The 22,502-nt window shown below is 42.9% G+C and overlaps 1 protein-coding gene across 1 annotated transcript in view; it reads right to left on the bottom strand.

The window, feature by feature from the left end:
- Nucleotides 1–22,502, bottom strand: part of LOC126382909 (solute carrier family 22 member 23-like) — a 59,561-nt gene that overhangs the window by 14,488 nt on the left and 22,571 nt on the right. Inside the window, exons 4-5 of the mRNA XM_050033165.1 lie at nt 8,471–8,639; nt 4,975–5,102 (exon numbers count right to left, since the gene is read on the bottom strand). Of these exons, the coding sequence (XP_049889122.1) occupies nt 4,975–5,102; nt 8,471–8,639 (297 nt within the window). The remainder of the gene's footprint in view (nt 1–4,974; nt 5,103–8,470; nt 8,640–22,502) is intronic.

The raw sequence follows: 22,502 nt of genomic DNA, 5'->3' as shown, positions 1-22,502 counted from the left end.
CAACTTTGTAGGCATATGACCACACATAATCTGAGGGGACCCCTCCATTATTGACCCCATCAAACAAAATGGGGGCGCTAGAGAGCTCATTTCGGGGCTGGAGCCTATCCAGCTGACACTGGGCGAGAGGCAGGGTACACCCTGGACAGGTCACCAGACTATCACAGGGCTGACACATAGAGACAGACAACCATTCGCCCTCACATTCACACCTACGGACAATTTAGAGTCACCAATTTACCTGTATGTCTTTGGACTGTGAGAGGAAGCCAGAGAATACCCACGCTGACACAGGGACAACATGCAACCTCCGCCCCCACCCCAAGGTTCAAACCTCCAACCCCAGGCTCAAACCAGGAACCCTCTTGCTGTGAGGTGACAATACTAACCATTGCAGCACTGTGCTGCCTATAGAATATCATGAATATCATCTTTTGGCAAATTATACAACTTAAAACAGCAATTTAAGTAATATATAAAATGCCACAGAAATATATTTTACATGTATTTAGAAAAACAAGGGTCAAGAACACCTAAAATGCAGCCTGTGAAATATTTATGTGCTCCAATTTTTGTTTGTACACTAATTCCAATAAATCTATAATAAGGTGATACCAGCCAATATCATCAGCCTGCTTAAATATCCAACAGGCTCTATATCATCATGTCAAGTTGAGTATTCAGGTCTGACAGCAGTCTGGGTCCTCCAAAGAGTCAAGCAAGGACGCCCCTGATTCATTGCAACCACAGAAAATTCCACATGTATTTTTAATGAGCACATTTTATCCCATGCGACCAGTCTCCTGCTGCTTTGTGAGACAGGTATGACAATGCCAACACCAACAGAAGAACAGGAACACTACATGAGAAGGCAACACCCCTAACCCGCAGGTGGTAGTGCAGCATGGAACACTGTGGATGTTTTGGTATCACACTGCGGGTTGCCACAGAAACACACCTCTGCTTGGCGGCACTGTATGTCCATGTTGACTCAGGCACGTGACGGCATTCCACCCCGTCGCCTCAAGGTTATCTCGGACGGTTCCACTCAGGTTTTCCGGTGTTCCCCTGGCAAGGCTTCAAACATCTGCGTAAGACTATCTATGCTAATCATTCTGCTCATTTTCCAGAGGTGACCTAATCGGCAGTCACACATGCATCTGTCATGTCTGAGAGCGCCTGAGAAAAGTTGCTCAACCGCTCTGCTTTAGCGGCAGTTAGCACAATCAGTGGCTGACATTGTATTTAGTGCTGAGCAGTTAAAAGTGGGAAATATTACTGGCAGGGTTAGGGACAGCCAGTTACTATAAAAACAAGAGAGGATAAATTAATGTCTATGGCAATGTACTTTTCTCAATGCTGCATCAGCACACAGTCTAGCTCTAAAAAAGTGCAGTCAATTTCACACTGAGTGGTTCCTCTTTGAGCCTTTTTCCCAGCAGTAGCGCCGTTTTTTTCTAAATGGATTGATAAATACTGCGAGCAACGGTGAGACAAAAATGGAAAAAAGTATACCATGGTGAACAGAGCTGTTAAAGCTTAATACAAATGCAATCTGCTCTGCCACTTAACAACAACACAGTTCACTCTGCTCTTTGCCTCTGGCTGGTCTTCTGAGTACAGACGCAGTTAACCCCGGGGTCAAAGTGCACGACCTGCATCCATCTGCCGTGCGTACACCATCGTGTCAGCCCGTGTCCAGCCGCCCAGGCTATAATGGAGTTAATGAACGTCCCAGAGTGTCATAATGTAATGTTCAACACCCACTGCTACAGCTAGAGTGGTCTGTTACCATAGCAACCAGACAGGAAGCAGATATAACCTTGTCAATCTGGCTTATTTAGGAAGGCACATCTGGGGATATTACCACACACAAGGACTACTTTGGAGTCCGGCTAAAGCAAAAATAAATGTGTATTCTGAGTTGCTCAAACCCCCCAGCAACATTTTAATGATCAAAAAAATCGGCAAGGATATAACATTAGGTTTCAAAACCATGAAAACAAAGCAGTATTCTCGGCTCTGAAACACTGAGGGTGTGCCCGCTGAAGGCCACTCTTCCCTGTCCAATTAGGAGGCTACATTGGCATCAACAAGCCGAAGCAGTCAATGCGGTGTGACAAAGCAACAAAGGGAATATATGCAGATTTTTAACCAGCTCCGTGTCACTGCAGTAAGGGCAGGTTGTGTGTGCAGATAAACGCCGCCTGGCTCAACCTCCTACATGCTGCAGCACCCAGAGCTCCTCTGTCATCTGCTGTTGGGGGTCCACCGATTACCTGCCCGCTGTGTACTATTGAACTACTCGTTTAAACCAGGGTTTCTCAACCTTTTTTGGACCTCTGGCTCTTTTAAGATCCCAAAAATCTCATTAGACTATAAATACTATTGTATTGTATAAAGTATCACGGAGGAATCTTTGAAGGTATTATAAAAGACACAACGTTTACAATTAAATATTTTCTACTCTTTCTTTTGTTTGCTATATATTAATATTATCAACCCTAGACATATCCAATGATTCTACCTCACACTGGGTCCAAACCACAGGCTTGAGAAATGGCGGGCGGGCGGGTAAGAAGGGAGCTCCGGGTCATTTGCATGTACTGCCAACGTTATAACGACACAGAGCAGGAAATATTCCCTTTTTCTTAAACCAATTCATCCCCCTCTCTCTCTCTCAAACACCCACAAGTGCTACAGTGCTCACAGGGGCACGTCAACAGGAGAGGCAAACCAGGTAAATGTTTGGGATCCCCCCAAAAATATGGGAAAAGGGCACTCATATTGGCTCATTTTGCAATGACAACAATAAACCCCCTTAAACCTCCTATAAAGGCAATACACAGTGCACTGCTGTTGCACCAAGCCGTCACTAAGTTGGGGGGCGTTGGAAACTGTATGAGAGCTAGGACGGTAAGCTAGCTACCTGTAACTGTCATACATACAATGCTAAGTGTAACCATCAGGGTCTCAATGGGCTTCTTTGCCTGTGGCCCCCAGAGTCATTAGCCCTTAGGAGTTGTGCAAATTTGCAGGAAAGCCCAATCGGTCTTTTTTCAGCATTGGCAGTATAAAAACAAAATCGGGCAGTGCAGCAAAATGCCACCTACCTACTTTTGTTCATACAGAATGCGCCTTTTTCAGGGCAATGGGGGGTGTGAGCAAGTAACAAAACGTGTAGCTCAGCGTGTGACATAAACAGTGACGTGGGAGGGAAGCCGCAGCTGGTCAGTCCTTTGGTGATTCTCTTTTAAGTCGGCCCGTTCTTCATTGTCCCCGTCATCTGACGGTTAATGGCCTCTTCGTTTGCGAGGACAAGGAGGGCACGCAATTCCTTGTCTCCCCAGTTGCTCATCTTTACAGTGTCTGTCAGGTTTGCGTTTCCCTCTTGCTACTAGCTGCTCGCTAATTCCTGCTATCAGCTGTTTCCTGTTAGTCCACCGCCAGTGGGTCGCACAAGCGGCGTCATCAACAGCTCCTCCCACAAGTCTTCAACAGCCCCTCCCGTTGTGGAAGGGCGCCTCGGTCTGTTTAAACTTAAAGGGTTCTGCCAATATGTCTACCCTACGAGGCGGAAAATTGGGCACCTTGAATCAACTCGCCAATCCACCTGTGTGTCCGGCAAAACGGCCCAACATTCGCGGAAAATCTGGCAGTGCAAAAGGGGCTTAGGATTACCACCGGGCACACAGTCCATGTCTTTTTACCATTTCAGGCCTCTGTCCTGACAATCATAACGTTACTATAATGCATAAAGTTGGCGGGTAGTGGGTCAGGTTCCAGTGGCTGATTAACACATACGGCTTAGCTCTCATAATGGGTATGGTGGGTGCAGGTAAGCGAAATAATAATTATAAAATAAATGACTGAGCAGGGAGAGAAGCACTGATGCCGTGTGCTCTAGTGTTTACATAGTGTAGGTCAGTAGTTCCCAACTTGTAAAAGAAAACACTTCATTTTCAAGTACAGTGAATTTCTGGCACAGAGCTTTTATTCTAAAGTGCTGTCTCCTCCTGTAGAGTGAGTGACTAACAGACAGCTACTTAATAGAGACCGCAAACTAGCTCGACAACATGGCCAAATGCAAGTACAATGCTAAATGTATTAAACCATGTAGACCTTGAACTGACGACTGAGGACAGATCTGGACCCCGGGCTGGACTAGTTGGGAGCCCTGGTGTAGAGGCAGGTTTATGATAAGGATGAAATTCCCAAAATAAAAGGGTGAAAAACTGTAGAACGGTCTTACTCCACAATGCAGTACTATACAGCTCACAGTCTTTACAGTGAGTATTTTCTAACACGCATAATGTGTTTAGAAAGACGTCATTGATTTTACTTTACCCAGACTTTAATATCTACATCTAAAAAAATCTCTGCAAGACATACAGTAATCACAACACATCACTGATTTCAAACTAACTTGACTTGACAAATTTCCGCCATATCAGAAACTGTCTAACCACTAAGGCAGCACTTTATTTAAATGCCGTGATCATACCACATTTGTCATATTGTCTGACTAGTTGTGCACAAGCCTCCTGTACAATATTAAACCCTGTGCAGCTGGTATACCACCAGGCCCTTAAGGTGCTTGACTGGAAGCCACACACTCATCACTGTTGTTACTGCTTAAGAGAGCATAATTTTTGGAGGTGGAACAATCTTATTAAATTCACAGATGCTTGATTTGTTTTGAAGATTTTGTACGGTTTGGCCCCCTCCTCCCCTTGTGCTTTTCTAAAGCTGAAAAAAGCTGATGATACACTACATCTGTGGCAAGAGGGGATTGTGCAATACCTATGAGGACAACTGCCTTTGGACGGTCAAGTCAAGGTCTCAGTGAGAGCAGCTCACACATGGAACAGTCTGCCAACACTTTCACTACAGACTGAGACGCATATTGTTCATTTAAAAACAACCGAAAATCAGTGCTAAAAGCATCAAAATCAGTACTGATGTATTCATTACCTGTAAGGATATTATCGGTGTCAAGCTCCATGTTGCATCGGTTTTTCTTTGCTATGTGTCCCATGATCCACTTGGAGCGGCAGTACTGCTGAGTGGCCAGCAGCCAACGCAGTGACTCAGGGAAGATCCTGTGAAAAAGACGGGGGATGTCCTCGTTAATAAGACATGAGAAATCAGTCATGACAAAATGAATCCTCCTTTTAAAAAAGGCTGATTTGAATCTCTGTTAATCAGGGCTACAAGCAGCAAATCTTGTTTTTTTTTGTTGTTAACAAGCGTGCCACTTCAACACATTTCTAATTAAATGCAGAGAAGAAAACTGTGATGATCAGCTAAGATTAGAAACTGTATCCTGAACTGAAAATCTAGCTTCACACACTCACATAGCATTTACAGGTGGCAGGGCCTCACATTAGCATAATCAGATGTCTTTACAGTGGGGACAACAAATAAACACCTGACTGCCCGCCATTGTTATCCCCGTCACTGCTTTCATTTGTTACGCTCTGTTATCTGGTGGTTGTATTGTGTAATGTGCCACATGTTCCCGTGAGTGGTCAGGTTCCTCCTCGCAGATGTCTGTAGATTTGAGGACAGTCAGCAAAAACAATGCCACATTTGCCTCAGTCGGTTGCATTTGTCTGGAACAGATGTCTACGTGAGGAGTACGTGCAGGATTAATTATCTTGCACTGGTGTGGTTTTAAGTTGTTTCCCCAAATCAGCAAACCTAGATCACCTGCAGTGTTGAACTCTTCAGCCCAATCAGCTGTATTCCTATATTTGCAGTGTCAGCCACTTTGGCAGTGATGGACCCAATTTGTGCCCATAAACGCTGTCTGGCTTAATCAAAAAAGTCAACATGAATCCTCTTGTGAAGCCTGACTCATGCTTGCTGATGCATCTGTGTATCTCAGTAGTGTGGACAGCTCTGTATCACGTGCAGAGAGAAGCTACAGTGTTGGTTGGTTTGCCAATAAAAGCTTGCCCTGCACTTTGCAGGTTGAGTTCACTGTCCAGTGTCCAGTAGTATCTGTGAGAAATATCATTTTCACATCCGGCTTCATGTCCCTGAGCTCAGTGAGTCTTTTTCAGCCAGCAAGGCTGTGACTGCATTAAAGCAGACAACAACACTGCTTAGCCACCTGACTGCTGAGTTACTGTTGTTCTCACTCATTCATCAGCATAACCATGACTACCATGATGTATGCCTAAGGTAACTGACTACTGCTCTGTATCATTGTGGAAACCATGAATGCATAGAGGAACAGGCTCAGGGCATAACATGTCAGGGGGCCACTCAAGTTAACATGTGTTGACCAGGAAGAGACTCAAAATGACCAAAAAGAGACACAAAACGACTAAGAAGAGATTCAAAACAGCTGCAAAGAGACTCACGACTAGGAAAAGGAGCAAAACAACCACAAAGAGACGCGAAGCAACTACAAAGAGATTCAAACTTGACTTAAAAGAGACATAAAATAGCTACAACGAGACTCAAAATGAAAACAGAGACATGAAACAACTACAAAGTGATGCATAACAACTACAAAAAGTGGCAAAAAAAACACAGAGGCACAATATGACTCATGACGACTACGAAAAGGAGCAAAACCACCATGAAGAGATGCAAAGCAACTACATAGAGATTCAAAATTACCAAAAAAGAGACACAAATTGACCACAAATAGGCTTAAATGAAAACAAAGAGGCTCAAAATGAAAACAGAGACATGAAACAACTCCAAAGTTATGCATAACAACTACAAAAAGTGGCAAAACACAGACAACTATAACTACAGAGATTCAAAATAATCAACAAGAGACACAAGGTGACTACAAAGAGGCTCAAAATGAAAACAAAGTGGTGCATAACAACTACAAAAAGTGCAAAACAACCACAAAGAGACACGAAATGACTACAAAGAAACACAAAGCAACTACAGAGAGATTCAAAATAATTAAAGAGACACAAAATGACCACAAAGAGGCTCAAAATGAAAACAGACATGAAACAACTACAAAGTGATGCATAACAACTACAAAAGGTGGCAAAACAACCACAAAGAGACACAAAATGACTACAAAGAAACACAAAGCAACTACAGAGATTCAAAAAAAACAAAGAGACACAAAATGACCACAGAGAGGCTCAAAAGGAAAACAAAGAGACGCAAAACAATGCATCCAAAGTGAAGCATAACAACTACAAAAGGTGGCAAAACAACCACAAAGAGACACAATATGACTACAAAGACACGTAAACAACTACAAAGAGATGTAAAGCAACTACAAAGAGATTCAAAATGAAAACAAAGAGACTCAAAATGAAAACAAAGAGACATGAAACTACAAAGTGATGCATAACAACTACAAGAGGTGGCAAAACAACCACAAATAGACACACATTGACTACATAGACACATAAAGCAACTACAAAGAGATTCAAAATGACTAAAAAGAGACGCAAAATGACCACAAAGAGACTCAAAATGAAAACAGAGACGCAATACAACTACAAAAGGTGGCAAAACAACCACAAACAAACACAAAATGACTACAAAGACATGCAAAGCAACCACAAAGAGACACAACATGATTAAAAAGAGGCTCTGAATGAAAACAAGGAGACACAAAACAAAGTGTGCATAACAACTACAAAAAGGGGCAAAGAGACACGTAATTACCACAAATGGACTTAATATTACGACAAAGAGACACAAAACTACAGAGAGATACCTAATGACTGCAGGTAGACACAGAAAACAGCAACAAAAAGAGGCTTAACAACTAAAGAGACTGTCTGTCTTATGCAGGAGAGGTGATAGGGCCTTCTGCATGTCTGTGCCCAGAGGCGCATTGTCTCATAAGCCGCCCATGATGGAAACCCCCATCTATCTGCTCTGCTCTCTGTGTCCTATTGAAATGCATCATATCACCAGCTTTGAGGTTTGATCAGATTCTTGGTTTTGACTGCCTCTGAGTGGAAACACACTTTCTTCTCCAGGTACACCGTTGAGGGCCTTTGATACCCTGCGATAAAGATCTATATTCTTGGATTTTCTTTTTCTGGCTTTGTGCTGTGGAGCGCTGTGCATCACGGTGGAATAAATGGAGGTGAACACACAAGTATTTATTGCCTGAGCTTTAGCAAAAGCGACTGTGGAGGTCACCGCAAATGAGTTAATGTAAAAGACATTACATTTAACTCAGCTGGGAATTCACTGGTGAAAAAATGTCCTTGGAGGGAAGACTCTCTCCTTCTGTGTTTGAAGCGTGTAAATCTGTTAAAGCATAGATGGCTTCACAAGGTTTTATTTAGACTATTAAAACAAAGGTTGCTCAGAATCTCACACATGTAGAATTTGATAGCAGATGGCACCGCATATTTCAGTCCCATTTTGAATATGAACTGAAAAACACCTTTTAAACTTCAACAGAGGAACAAAAGAGAGGGTTGGCGCTAAAGTGCAGCAGATGCTCGGGTGTTTTCCTCACCAGATGTAGGACAGCATCAGCAGCAGGGGGCAGATGATGACAGCCTGGAGTACCTGCCAGTCGCGACAGAGGTATGCCACCCCGGGCATCAGCAGCTGACCACCCAACACCACAAAACTGGCCACCATGGTCATGGAAAAACGCCATCCTGGCAGGCACAGCTCGATCCCTGGCAGAGAGAACAAAGGGAAGAGAAAGGGAGAAAGAGAGTGCATTTGTTATTAGATTTACTGCAGCAGACAAAGGCACAAAATGGGTATCTACAGCAACAAGGCAAATACATAGAAAACCATGTTTTAGATTATTTGTCAACATGACACCAGCCAGTTCAACCAGCCTTTCTAAATGTATAAGGTAACTGTTTAGTCAGTAGAGATTTATGCATCACTACATTAACACAGATACAGATATTTCCCACTCACTCTGATACTACTAAATCTAAACACATTAAATGTAGTACATACATTTACAAAGCACTGGCAGTTAACTTGAATGTATTGTTTGCCCACTGTTAGCTTTGGAAGTTCTGCTACAGCTCATGATGCAACAGTAACTTAAAGGTGTGGACACACCAAATCGACATCAAAGCACTAGCGGCGATGAAAGCCAACTGTTGCGTCATCTACGTCGCCTCACGTCGCCCTGTGTCGGTTGCATTTGAACACACTACACGGACTACATCCCCGGCCAAGTGGCACGTACGTTCTGTGCCTGTGTGAGAGAGAGTGGAGTGAGAGAGTGGTACATCCTGTCAGCCGAGGGGTTTCCTATCTGTCCAGCTGAGCACCTCCACGGACTACTACATGCAGATGGTCCCGGTGTTTCCTCCGCAGGCTCCACTTCACTCAGCTGCCCGATAAAACCACTGCTTCTTCCCACTTTAACAAACCAGGGCTCAGTGCTCCGGTTGGATCCAAACGGAGAGCCGGGGCTAGCTCAGAGACTAGCGGAGGCTAACTGGCTGTGCTTCCCTCCGGTCATGCTGCGGCTAACGCTCCGCTAGCCGCTCCCAGCTAGCTCCGGTTTGTTATTCACGTTAAAGTGGGAAGAAGCAGCGGGTGGAGCCTGATCAGGAAGCACCGGTTAGCCCTGGTTTCACTACAGGCAGATTCACTTGCTACAGGGGCGAGGAAATAAAACCTGAACAGCCAATCAGAGTGATCTCTCTCACCGACAAGCCCCGCCGCCGATTCAACATGCTCAATCGGCCGAAAAGCTGCAGACGCCGATGTGCCGACGGTGCGGGACACACCACAAAAACTAGGCCGACAGATGCTCATCGATGGCCTGACTTTGGTCGACGGCCGACCGTCGGCTTGGTGTGTCAGGGTCTTAACACAGCTAATTGCATTTGATCGGACAGTGCTACAGGTGTTTCCTAACAACCTATTTTAACCCATTTAGTAACTTACTAGTTTGAAACTAGCTAGTTATTAGTAAGAACTTGGAGGAGACTACACACGGTGCCATTCATGAAATGTTAGTAAATCTGTGAGTAGATTTGCACATAAAAAACCTTACTAGAAACCTACACCAGATTCACGACACCACGGGAAACTCAGATTTGATCGTAGGCACGTGTACGTTCACGAACGCCAATCAATCGTAAACTGACAGCACGCTTCTGCATGAATAGCCAGTGACCACCATATATGAAGGTGATGATTACTATGGATAGGTGCATCTTATCGACCTGCAGGGACAGGTAAATCAAAGGTTTGGAAGGAGGCAACGGATAGAGTTGTATCGACACCGATACCAGTATCGGAAATGCCTCCGATACTGCCTAAAATGAGGTATCGGGTATCGGCGAGTACAGCCTATGACCAATCCGATACCACGTAATGCCTTACGTCATTACGCATATGCATGCTACAAGCAAACGAAACGGAAACGGAGAGGAGTTTAAAAAGCATTCTACTGTAGCCTTTAAAATGTCCTTTTTTTTTACCAAATTGTGTGGCTGCACTTTAACCTGTGTCTTGATCTGTGTCAACACTGGATAATAATAATAATAATAATATTAATAAAAGTTTTATGGCATTCATTCTGCTATTATGTATTTATTTCTTAATATTTTACATAGAGTTTTAGGAGTTGAGACATACAACAATTCATATCCCATCTATTTTCATTTTACGCGCTGGTATTGGATCGGAACTCGGTATCGGCAGATACCAAAGGTTCAGGGATCGGAATCGGTATCGGGAAGGAAAAAGTGGTATCAGTACATCTCTAGTAACGGATGCTGTTAACTCTGTGTCCTCCATTGTAAGAACCATCCAAGAAGTTAAACGAAAACAGCTTGATATGAAACTTGATGCAAAAAACGCATATGTACACACACACACAAAAAAAAACAAAAAACAGATGATCGCATGGCTTGCATCATCGTAACATGCCTCCACTGCATAAGTCAACAGCAAATTCAGAAGGTAAGGTGATGTATGTTATATTAAGTGTTAAAGCACTATACATTCTGACAGCCATCACTGATAGCATAGTGTTTGGTCAGTAGCATGTTTGTCACAAGCTCGCCATTCAAACAGAAGATCAGTTTGTGGAGTTCTCCCTCCTGATTCATTCAAAAGAGAACAGGATGCCAGAAATATAGAAAACACATGTATTAAGCCGACTGAAAAACCCATTCTCATTTCTAAGAAACCATATCTGAGGCTTAAATCTGCTCATTGCCAATGAATTTAGCTAAATGTGTTGTATTTCTTATGTTTTGTCATGTGTGACTTACTTGTTTCAAAGGTATCTGCTTAACAGAGCACAATACGAATTAAAATTGCAATATCTAATAATGGCGAGCAATATTTATGTGCAATCCTTATTTACACAAGCACTAAACAGTCAGAAGCAGGTGTAGATTTTGTTAGTACCTACCTAAAGATCGGAGCTACGAACACAATGAATGCCAAAATACACGTAAATTTCCCTCTGCAAACAGTTCACAGACAAACTCATTCTGTTAACGTTTCATGAATGACACCCAATGTTAGTAGTAGCTTCCTGATGCTGCCAGAAACAGGTCAAAGCTGATGAATCAATTATCAAAAGAGAACTCCACCTCTGACTAGGTGAGGCAGACAGGCCAGAACATGGATCCTGACAGTGATGTGATGAAGAGGCGTTGTTATGTATTCCACTGCATTTCTTGGCAATTCTGCCCTGGTCTGCTCTGTGATTGGCTAGTACTACCCTTAACCATGACCTCTTTGCCCTAACCCTAACCAGTAGAAGCCAATCACAGCACAGTCCCAGGGCTTTAACGCAATGAAGAGAGGGTTACTTTGTTCTGATGCAGTGCAGACATAATTCCCAGACCATGGTACATAATAACTACTAGTGAGTTTGTCTACTATTAATACTGTGACTTTTAATACAGATAAACCAAGCCAGTCACCAGAATAAATGTCTGCAAACCACAGATGTTACATTTGTATGTTTCATATGTAAAGGATATGTTGAAACTTCACGTTTGAAGTTTTGGTCGCTACAAGCATGGCTGGAAATGTCCCGAGCGCTTGTTCAAAAACAGTGGTCTGCTCACGCCTGCTGCCTCCTTCCGATGAGAAATTTAGCTCATATACATGTTATTTGAACTACGTGATATGTATGAAACGTATAAATGTAACATATTCATGGTTTGCAGATGTTGGTTTGAATTTATTTGATTAAACCCAAAGACTGGATAAAATAACATATGAGGCCACCGCGATATCACTCATTGGTTTGAGGACTCCATTTTGAAGCCCTGATTTCAGCTTTTTGGCCATCACCACCTTGTATTTTTTCTTAATTTTGTTTTGTTTTTTTTGGGGCCAGAAGTGACCATAATTGGAGAAGAGGGTGGAGCTTTGGGTCTGACTCATAGACTGTGGTGACACCTCACAGACAGCCTATCACTTAAGCGGACCCACTCTTACATATTGCATAACTTTAAGCCTTAATAAAAATGTAAACAGGTGAGTTATATAAAAATTCATCCCTCGTACAGTTGTCGTGAATGTTAAAATTAGCTATAGAGCCAAAAAACATTTTTTGTACCAGGCTGTAAACATGTTTATTTCTGCTGTAAAGTTGGGCATTTTAACATGAGATTGACTTGCTTCTGGAGCCAGCCTCAAGTGGTCAGTCAAGGAACTGCAGTTTCTGGCACTTCCACGTTGGCTTCATTTTTCAGTCCTGGAGGTTGCCGTTTCACACCCAAGTTAGAGAGAGAGCCATATACACAGAAAATGCATATCAATTGGAGCTGAAATGTTATTGAAAATAAAATTAATGACATCACTTAACCTGCAAAGATGCAAAACTTTGATGGTTTCAACTTCTCAAATGTGAGGATTTGTTGGTCTTCTATTTCATAGCAGTGTAAATTTAATCTCTTTGGATTTTGGATTGTTGGTTGGACAAAAGAAGCAATTCACAAGTGCTCTGGGAAATCTTTAACAAACTTCTCAAATTCTATAGACTAAATTATTAACTGATGAATCGAAAAATTGATATGTCTCATTGTCAGGAACTTTTTTTACAGCTTCAATGTAGCTGTGAAACAACAAAACTGTATGACAAATGTGACATTAAATGAAAGCGATAAAACACCATGTACAGTTGTTGTTCGGAGACAGTAGACAGACCAAGACAGTAGGCTGCTGTGAGGGTGAACTAACTAGAAAGAGGTTCCTTGTACTCAATTCTCCTCCATCAGAATGGCACTGATTCATTCACCCAGCCATTAGCATGCACACCACACTGGCAGCCAGCAACCACAGACAGTCCAGCCCTTTAGTTACTGCAGTGTAGAGGATGGCTTCACATCAAACCATAGAACAGTGAACAGCACTGTAATGCCGCTATTCCCGTAATGCCCAAATCTTTTGTCTGTCTTCATTCAATCCTTTTTTATTGTACTTCACTATTTTTTTCTGATGGGACTTTTTTTGCCCAAGAATGTGAACAGTCTCCAGATGGGCTTTTCAAGGTGACAGGGCCAGCATAATACAGTGGGTGTCGGCGGCCCCGCTTCATTCCAGTGGAAAAGACCGGAATTTCAATTAGGACTTGCCCCCTTCTGAGGACATGAATAATGCTCTCTGTTCACAGACACTATCGCAGCTGGAACGACAAAGCCAATGAGCTGAGAGCGGGGCGATGGGTGCAAGACCTGCTGAGTTTGAACCAACTAACCTCAGGACCCCTTCTCTGTGTACCGCTGGGAGAAAAGTGACGGTTCACTGCTTACGGACTGCATGGGATTTGAATTCTTCAGTTATGTATAAGGCGTCATGTGCACTGAACAGGCCGCTGCATTGTGACTGGAAAAGTACATCCTGTGGTGAGCTATGGAAAAGTGCTCACACGCACAAGACATATGACCAAAAAATATATTATTAACATAAAGCTATTTAATGAGGTGTAAATGTGTATAAAATATGGCACATTCCTTTCCACAAACACAAGTTTTATGGAAAGGAAAGGAGACCTGAGCTCCTTACTCCTGCTGACCCTAATCCTCCACAACCCACTAGATCAGCATTCCCACAATGCCCTGCTGCAGCCTGTGTTCTACTGACATAAATCTACCACTAACTAATCTGATGACACATGCAAGAATCTCACTGAAGATGCTTACTGAAGATCTCTGGGGTGACAAAACAAGTGCGACATGCAAACTATTAAGAAAAAGACTCATTTAAATGCATTTGGTCACATACTCTACAAAGTGGAAATGACATCGTCAATCATCAAGCCAATAGCCAATTAATAATGATGATAATCCCCAAAGAAGCTTTGGCTGGTTTGCTGACTACGGCGAAACAAGAATATGAATCACACTCTCTGGTATACGCCACAGTAGCTCACTAGCCTTCTGTCAAGTACACAGCTCCGTCAAGGAAGCCCATTGTTTTACATGTGAAAGAGATTGGTTGACCACGAAATGCACTCAGTGCAGCCACTCCCTATACCCACAGGCTAATGTCATGACCTTCTACTGGTCACATGAGGTCCATATGGCCCAGCGCCATGATTTAACTACCTAATCCTGGCAACTCGATCTGTTAAGTATGATTTAATGATCAACAGACTGAGGCATTTTTTTCCGTACTGAGAGATAACAGAGGTTTGTTTACTGTGATTATTTTTTTATGACATAATAACGGCTTATACTCAGAGCTGCAAGCCTTCTTGCAGGTGTCACAGGTGAAAAGCAAAATGCAGCTGTATTGCAGTCGCTATCCCTCAGCTCAGTCTCCTCTTCTCTTTCCACGTCTTTTACCTCTGCTGCTGTGAAATCTGGGGATCAGTGCAACCAGATGGTCCCAGACCTCTGAATCACCGCCCACATCTCAGAATGGCTCAGCCCAATGACTGTATATTAACATGGAAAATATGTTGCACTGTAGAAAAAAATGAAGCCAAAATATCCCATATTTGGCTACTGCCATGTTGCTCTGGTGACATGATTTACAGCCAGAATCTGCAATTTCAAGTTTCCACTGTCTGATCAGTCACAAGCTGCGGACACAGATTGGCGCACACAGCTGTCAATCATGACACCATCCTCCATTTGTATAGCATCAAATAACTAATTTAAACCAAACTTATCAGCCGAATTAACACTCAAACAAATATCAGTATGATATAGCGTTCGTTGAGGCAGGACATGATGTCAAGCTCAGCTCACATCCCAGCTACATCAGCTGATCTCAAACAGCCCAATCAACTGTTGGAGCAGCTGATTGATGGAAGGGAGTCAGCTGATAGATCACACGATTCCTTCCTATGCAACTGATTGGTGCGCCCTATTTTAGCTGCTCTGGCCTGCCTACTGTTGCTGCTTCCTCTGCAAGCCGCTTTGCAACCTGCCTCCACCCCAGCTCCTCCTTTTCATGCTGCATCTGGCTTATCAGTGTCATTTCTGCTGCTCTGTTCTGTTCTAGGGGGGCCTTTGCTGCTGCTCTCTCTGCCTCTGGCTTATCATGTAGGCGCCAGGAAGGGCAGGGAGGTTTGCTCTGTCTGTGTCAGGCTTTCCTTGTTTGCACATGGAAGGGCAGAGAAGTGTGCTCTCTCTGCCTTAGGCTTCCCCTGTAGGCGTGTGGAAGAGGGTTTCTGTGTTGGCCTAGGAAAAGCAGAGAGGCCCCAGAACAGAGCCATACCGCCAAATATAACACTGCAAAATGTATTTGACGTGTACTGAGATTTTAGTTTGGCCCATGCCCATTTCGCTAACATGGAGGAGGATTATTATCTGTACTGCAGCCAGCAACCAGGGAATGATCAAGATGTTTTGGCTTCACTTTTTGGGGATCTGTTTCTACCATTTCTTTTTCCCCATTAAAAGGTTTTTTGAGGGGAAGTGTTTCCTTATCTGGTGTTGTGGGGACCCCCTAAAAACTGTGTGTAAACCTAACCTAAAGCTTAGAAAATTAGGCAAACTAGACTAATCATTACAAGATACAAGTATGAAGGCAATTGATAGTCTGCCCTGTAAGTCTGTTTGACCATCTATTGATTCAAGATACTACACTGCGATCAGAATACAGACATGAGTGATTTCCTGTTGTTGGCCACAATTTAGTTCACCTAAATGTCGATATATCTTGGCACTATGTAGCTGCACATATTTACAGTATAACCTTATCATAGTTAATTTGAGTATTTTCAGCAGCCTGGTAAAAGTGCTTTGAAAATCTGTAGTGAAGTCTCGTCCTGGCAGTAAAGAGCAAAAATCTAAACCATCATAGTAAAGCGATGACCACAAAAAAATGTTAAAAATCAACTCTGTTTGAAAATACAGATAGGCCTGAGGTCTCCTGCAGGTTTAATCTTGGGGCTCAGACAAAGATTAGGTTGATAAACAAGACGACCCGATGCGAGCCAACAGGATCGCACAGGCACACAACGGTCAACACAACACTGTGTGACGCAAGACATAAGGCACCGGTCCCAAAAGTTCAAAGGTCGAAGTATCTTTATCTTCTCTTACGGGGAAATTGGTGTGCAGCCAGGATTCATTCAAAACACATTTACACTGATAAAAAACAACAACAAGACAAACAGTAGTGTGCAGAGTGGGTCGGTAAGAGGATCTCCAGCATCCAGGTCAAAAAATACAAGTAAACAATTTAAGCAATCAGTGCAGATTAGCAATCTACAGACAACTGTTAGATACTCTCTACCGTTTAAAATGTAAATGGAAGCAGGGACAATGGAAACATTAAATCAGTGAAATACCAAGTTTTAGGGAGGCGCTGGTGTCGTGCTCATTAACTGCTGTTTCCTCCAGGTGGATAAAGCAATCAAAGCTTTGTTGATGGAATTAAAAAAGGGGACGTCATCTTCCTACATAGCTCATTACCAAGCCACATTGGTTAAAAATGGCAGCACTTGGATTGGGGTGAGAAGCCTTCCTTCCAAAATCGTTGAGATCTGATGACCCCTCTGTGACCTGTACGAAAACATCTCCATTTGTTTATTCTTCACAAAAATATTCCAGCTTTTAATTCATCACCCATTTCCTGATAGATGCTAACAGTCAAAGTCTTGCTTCTATATAATAATGCACTTTTTGTATGTAAGCTCACAGGCCTGCTTCACTTTCAGCCAGACCTTACTGCAGCGGTGTGCCTCCACTGATGTTGCTTCGTCAATACAATGTTAAAGCTCCACACCTTCGAAGCTGTGGTCACAGATGAAAAATGGTTAACGAGACCAAACTCATTTCAGGCATGTGTAAAGCTGCTGATGAGTTTCTGGAGTGCTTCCTTTGAGTGACAGGTCAGTGCCGCCTTGTCAGCAAACAGCACTTCCCTGATTAGGACCCAGTGAACCTTGGTCTGGAGTTACTGCAGATCGAAGAGATTTTTTTTGAGCACACAGCACTGTTTAACCCACAGTTGACCGGGACTGTCTCTGAGAATAGGACACACTTCTCTGAAAGCTGTAGTTGGTTACTTTTATAAGAAATAACCTTTTTTTTCCCACTAAAACTGTCTTTATATTCACACAGCACTAAACGAGACAGATAATCTGTGAAAAACAATTCTCTACCTCCTCTTTTGTCATGTGGTGCTTCTAATGGCCTTACCGCATGTGAACAAAAACCACCAATCAGAGCAGAGGACTCTCTAACGTGGCTTTCAATCATGGCTCGTGAACTGCAAACTGTCAGACTAGGCAGTGCTGATCAAATATGAATCAAGATTCTGTTACTGCATTGTCTATTTCTCACCTCAAATGTTTTCAGAAACATATTTTAGTGTACTGTTAAGCTGCAAAATGAGACGGATGGTCGAGCCAATGGGCAGTGCTTGGCAAACTGGTCAACTGTTTCCAACATGCTGGCTGCATTACAAACTTCCCGTTGTTTCTGAAAACAACTGAGGAGAGATTTAAGCAATGATGTAACAGAATCCTGATTCATAGATAATCAGTGCTGCCTAGTTTGACAGTTTGACCTTGGCTCATGAGCAGTGATTGGCACGACTGACAACTAATAATAATAATATATATATGATATTATTATACTTCTGCATCGAATTGACAATATACCTTCTTGTAGGCTCTGCATCGACATAGAGCCTGACCTGCACCTCCCCAGAAATGCAACTACACATTACAGTGACGCAGACCTCCTGTCTATTTTTGTAAGCTGAAACCATTTCCCTCAGTGGAAACTAAGCTTTTATTAACTTTGATTTCACAGATAAGAAACAATAAATTGTGAAGACAATAAAGCCTCCACAAAATAGCATTTTAAATCTTGTGTGTGATTTATCCTGGCTTCATATAAGTAAAGGATATCACTGCTATTCACTTGGCTTATTTACACAATGTAAAATACCATAGGCTTGTGCTAATAACGTTAGCATGTTATATTTGTTTGAAAAATGTGATTAATATAAGACAGTTGTTTTGTCAGTGAACCTTGTGAGTTGCAATGGAGCTGAATTTTGTAACTTTACCTTTGTTAAATGTTGCTGTTGTCCCTGGCTTTATATAAGTAGAGGAAAAGTCTGCTACCCGCTAGGCTAATTTATACAATGTAAAATGCCATAGGCTTGTGCTACAAACATTAGCATATTGTATTTGTGGGGAAAATGTGTCCAGATAAAGACAAGTGCTTTGTCTGTGAATGCTGCGAGTTATAGTGAAGCTGATTTGTGTACTTGTGTTTGAAATTGTTGCTGTTAAGCCATGTTTAATGTGTGTTTAATGTGTGTTTTGAATCATTACACTTTACAGCACTTCACAGAAACCCTGATGGCAACTAGTTTTTGGAGGTGTAACTGCAGAGTGACAAAGACAGACCACAGCACAAGTATAAAACGGTAGAGGCCAGGTGCGTAGGCTATGGCTAGGCTCTGCATAGAGCTGACGCACAAGTATAAATCCTGCTTTAGAGACTCCTCGGCTCTGATTGGTTGTTTTCAGTAGAAAAAAGAGGTAGGCCTACACGACTTTTTTTCACAGATTGTGGTGACAGTCACAACAAATATGACAAAAAGTTATTTTCATAAAACTTTAAGGCACTCATGCAGGTTTTAACAGAGGTTAAACAACGGGTTCACATGGGCAAGAACAAACTGCTGTTTATTTACAATTACTCTGGCAAATAACTTCCACAGAATGGTCCAAAGGGAGATTCCACAGTCATTTTTTCTCACTTTGTTTATATATAAGGTGATTGTGTTTGCACATAAATATCCCGAGGGCTCCTTCTTTATGTGGTGAAACGGGGCTATTGACTAAGAATAAGGCCATATTCAATGATTAGTCCCTTATCTGAAAGTGCGAGGAATGCCAACTAGCCACACATAGCCACGGGCTCATGCCTTTGATCTGTGTGCTGAAAGTCTCAGCAATTACAACATAGGTAAAACACCACCAGAGTGTCTCTGTACGTCCTCACTATCCCACTGCTTCCCCCCCTTCCTCCCACACACAGAAAGATCAGCACAAAACAACTTGTTACTTGTTCTCCGGGACACACAGAGCAGAGTGACTGATACACAGCTTGCACTCTGACACAAATAAAAGCCCCAAACTGCTCCAACACAACAAACACATCAGCCTGTCCAAAGAAGAATTGAAACAGCACACATTTAACCCTCTTTGAAGGAAAGTGCAAAGGTTGTCTACACTGATTTTGACAATCACTGGACTTCACTCAGGAATTTGCTACGTGAGATAGCTTGAGGTTATGTCATGCGATGTCTCTCACAAACAACAAGGGTTAAAAATTAGACCACAGCCATTAGGTCACCCGGTGTGCTTTTAAACAGGGAAGCAGCCTCCTAAAGTGAAGACGCAGAGGAAAAAAAAACAGATGTAGGATATACATGTAGCCTAATGTGTTAGGGGAGGAAATCTGCTGAGCAACCGAAAACGCAAACTCTGCACAAAAGGGAACTTTAACCCTGCTTAGACGGAAGAAAAAAAACTGAGTGTGCACCTTAACCCATTTATCAGGAGACAGGATGAGGACGGGTCAACCTGTGTATCATGGAAAATACCTTTCTTTGGCTAAAAAGTATTTGCTGCCTATGCACAGTCCGCTTCTGTGTCCCACCCTGCCTCTCTCTATACTTCATCATCCTTTTCAGGCATCTCTTAATGTTCAGAATTAATAAAAAAGTTGCTTTAGAAAAGCCCATCTGATAACAGCACAGTATCTCTGTAGTGCTGTGAGACAGACCTGGCTGCCGTCCTCAGGGAGACAAAGCCATATGATGGGAAATGAAAAGCTCCTCTCTTCAAAGTCCAGATCTGGCACACACACCACTCCGGTCAGGCCAGACCGAGCGATATCCGAAAACAGCAAACAGTTTAAACAAAGACAGCAAGACAGGTAAGGAGAGGAAGGCAGGCAAACAAAGCGTGCCGTGCTGTCTGTCAGACTGTACCAACGGGAATCTGTCATTGCCACAAAGGAAGCCATTTACACAGATAAATACACAGGGCCTCCATCTTTCTGTGCTGCCCCTATCGCCTCACCTGTGTGCAGAGAGATTAATGCCCGTGGTAACAGGAGGGAACCATAGAGGAAAAAAAGCCCCTCATTACAGGCAACACAGGAACAGTGAAGAGGACACCACTGACAAAACACAGCATAGCACTGCAGCAGGAAGCATACATCACAGATCATCCTGTCTGAACAGAGGAGCATTACCCCACTGTCACGAGGAAGGAAATATGCACACAGACAGCTGGGAGACACCACGCAGCAACTTCAGGGCTGAAAAATGAAGCCAGCGCTGAAGTGCCAAAAACTGCAGTTCCTTAAATGGCCACTTGAGGCTGGCTCCAGAAGCAAGTCAATCTCCATAGACCCCCTATGTTAAAATGCTCGACTTCACAGCAGAAATAAACATGATCACAGCCTGGTGCAAAATTGGCTTTGGTCTTTATAGCTAATTTTCCCATTTGTGACAACTGTGCAGGGGGTAACTCACATGTTTACATTTTATTAAGGCTTCAAGTTATGCATAATTAAAGACCTGGCCACTCTGACTGACACTCAGAGTCCACTCTTCAGCTAATTGATCAGATACACTCCTCACTCCTACCCAGCTCCACCCTCTCGTCCAACGCTCTATTTAGTTCCACTTCCCCATATTCTCCTAACCTTAGCCCTTGGTATTACACAACAACATGTGTCGCAAGGAGACCACTTGGAGAGCAGAGGGAAAGGGGTGCAGAGGGGATGAAGCAGGGGACACGCTTGGCTTTGTTCACTTTAGGCCCAAATCATCATGGCTCGACTGAATTTTCTTGCATCAAATGCATGATTGCAATGCATTGTGGGTTCTACACACCTCTGGAGTGACCACTATTGTTGACTCGCTCTTTCAGCCCTCCGAGGGTCAATCCCACCATGTTCACTTCAGGGCTGTGTTCAGTGATTTATACATGTCGCTAATGACTGGATAACACCTCTGACACACCCACCAATCAAGAGGAAACCCCAAGAGAATACCCCAAAGCCTGTTGCACACAGTTTGAAGACACATGTCAAACCGGAAACTGTAGCAATACGCTGCACAACGTTTTGAGATTGAACGTACCCCAGGTTTTCACACAAATGGTAAGTTCCTTACGATGACAGTGGTTATTCGCAAGGGCAAGCGCCAAGCTGAAGCCAATGAGGGCATGTTGAACGACTGATAAAATGCAGCTCAAATATGATCACCATGGGTCATTTCCGGCTACGAAACTCCAAGATAGCGACGGCCAAAATGTCAACTCAAGGCTTTAAAATGGGAACCCACAAACCACTGGCTGATGTCACAGTGGCTTCGTCCATCATGTCTATGGGGAACACACATGACTATATACACTAAATCTCATGGAGGAAGGACAGTTTAGATGAAAGGATGTAAATGAGCGTTGTCACATTGCCAAATGTTTGGTTTTGCATACAGAATATGACTCCTAAATAAAAAGAGGAAATGCTCTTGAATGCCCTGACTGTGCTCTATTTGTGAACGTTTTAACTCACACGCAGTCTTAGGAGTAATGGAGTATTGCTGAGTACTGCACAGAAGTCCTTTTATAGTCGCATGATTTATATAAAAGGACTTCTGTACTGCACAGAAGTCCTCTTATAGTCGCATGATTTATATACCGTATCACGTATGACCATAGCCTATCTCTGCACAATCCATGCATACACATACTGTATGGTGCTTATTCAGACTGTGTACAGCAGAGCACTGATTTCTTCAGAGGCTGTGCCAGAGGGGTTGCAAGCTTAGATTGGATTTGTTCTGTAGAATCACATGAGCAGAGCAAACCGGCACACTGAAATGCATGTCACTATTGTAATGAATGATTTAAACTTTGAAGTTCTTACTGAACTAAGGAAATAACTAACACACTTGTACATTATTTTTACCAAAATGAGCACATGTACACAGTTTTTTAAACATAGGAAAACCCACTAACAATAGGCTACAGTCTTCTTTCCATCTGCACGTAGACTAAAGCCGTGTGTATGGCTCTGCAGCAGATGAGCATGCAG

The sequence above is a fragment of the Epinephelus moara genome, chromosome 21 (genome assembly GCF_006386435.1).
Source record: "Epinephelus moara isolate mb chromosome 21, YSFRI_EMoa_1.0, whole genome shotgun sequence".
Lineage (NCBI taxonomy): Eukaryota > Metazoa > Chordata > Actinopteri > Perciformes > Serranidae > Epinephelus > Epinephelus moara.
This window is presented reverse-complemented; position numbering and strand designations above follow the sequence as displayed.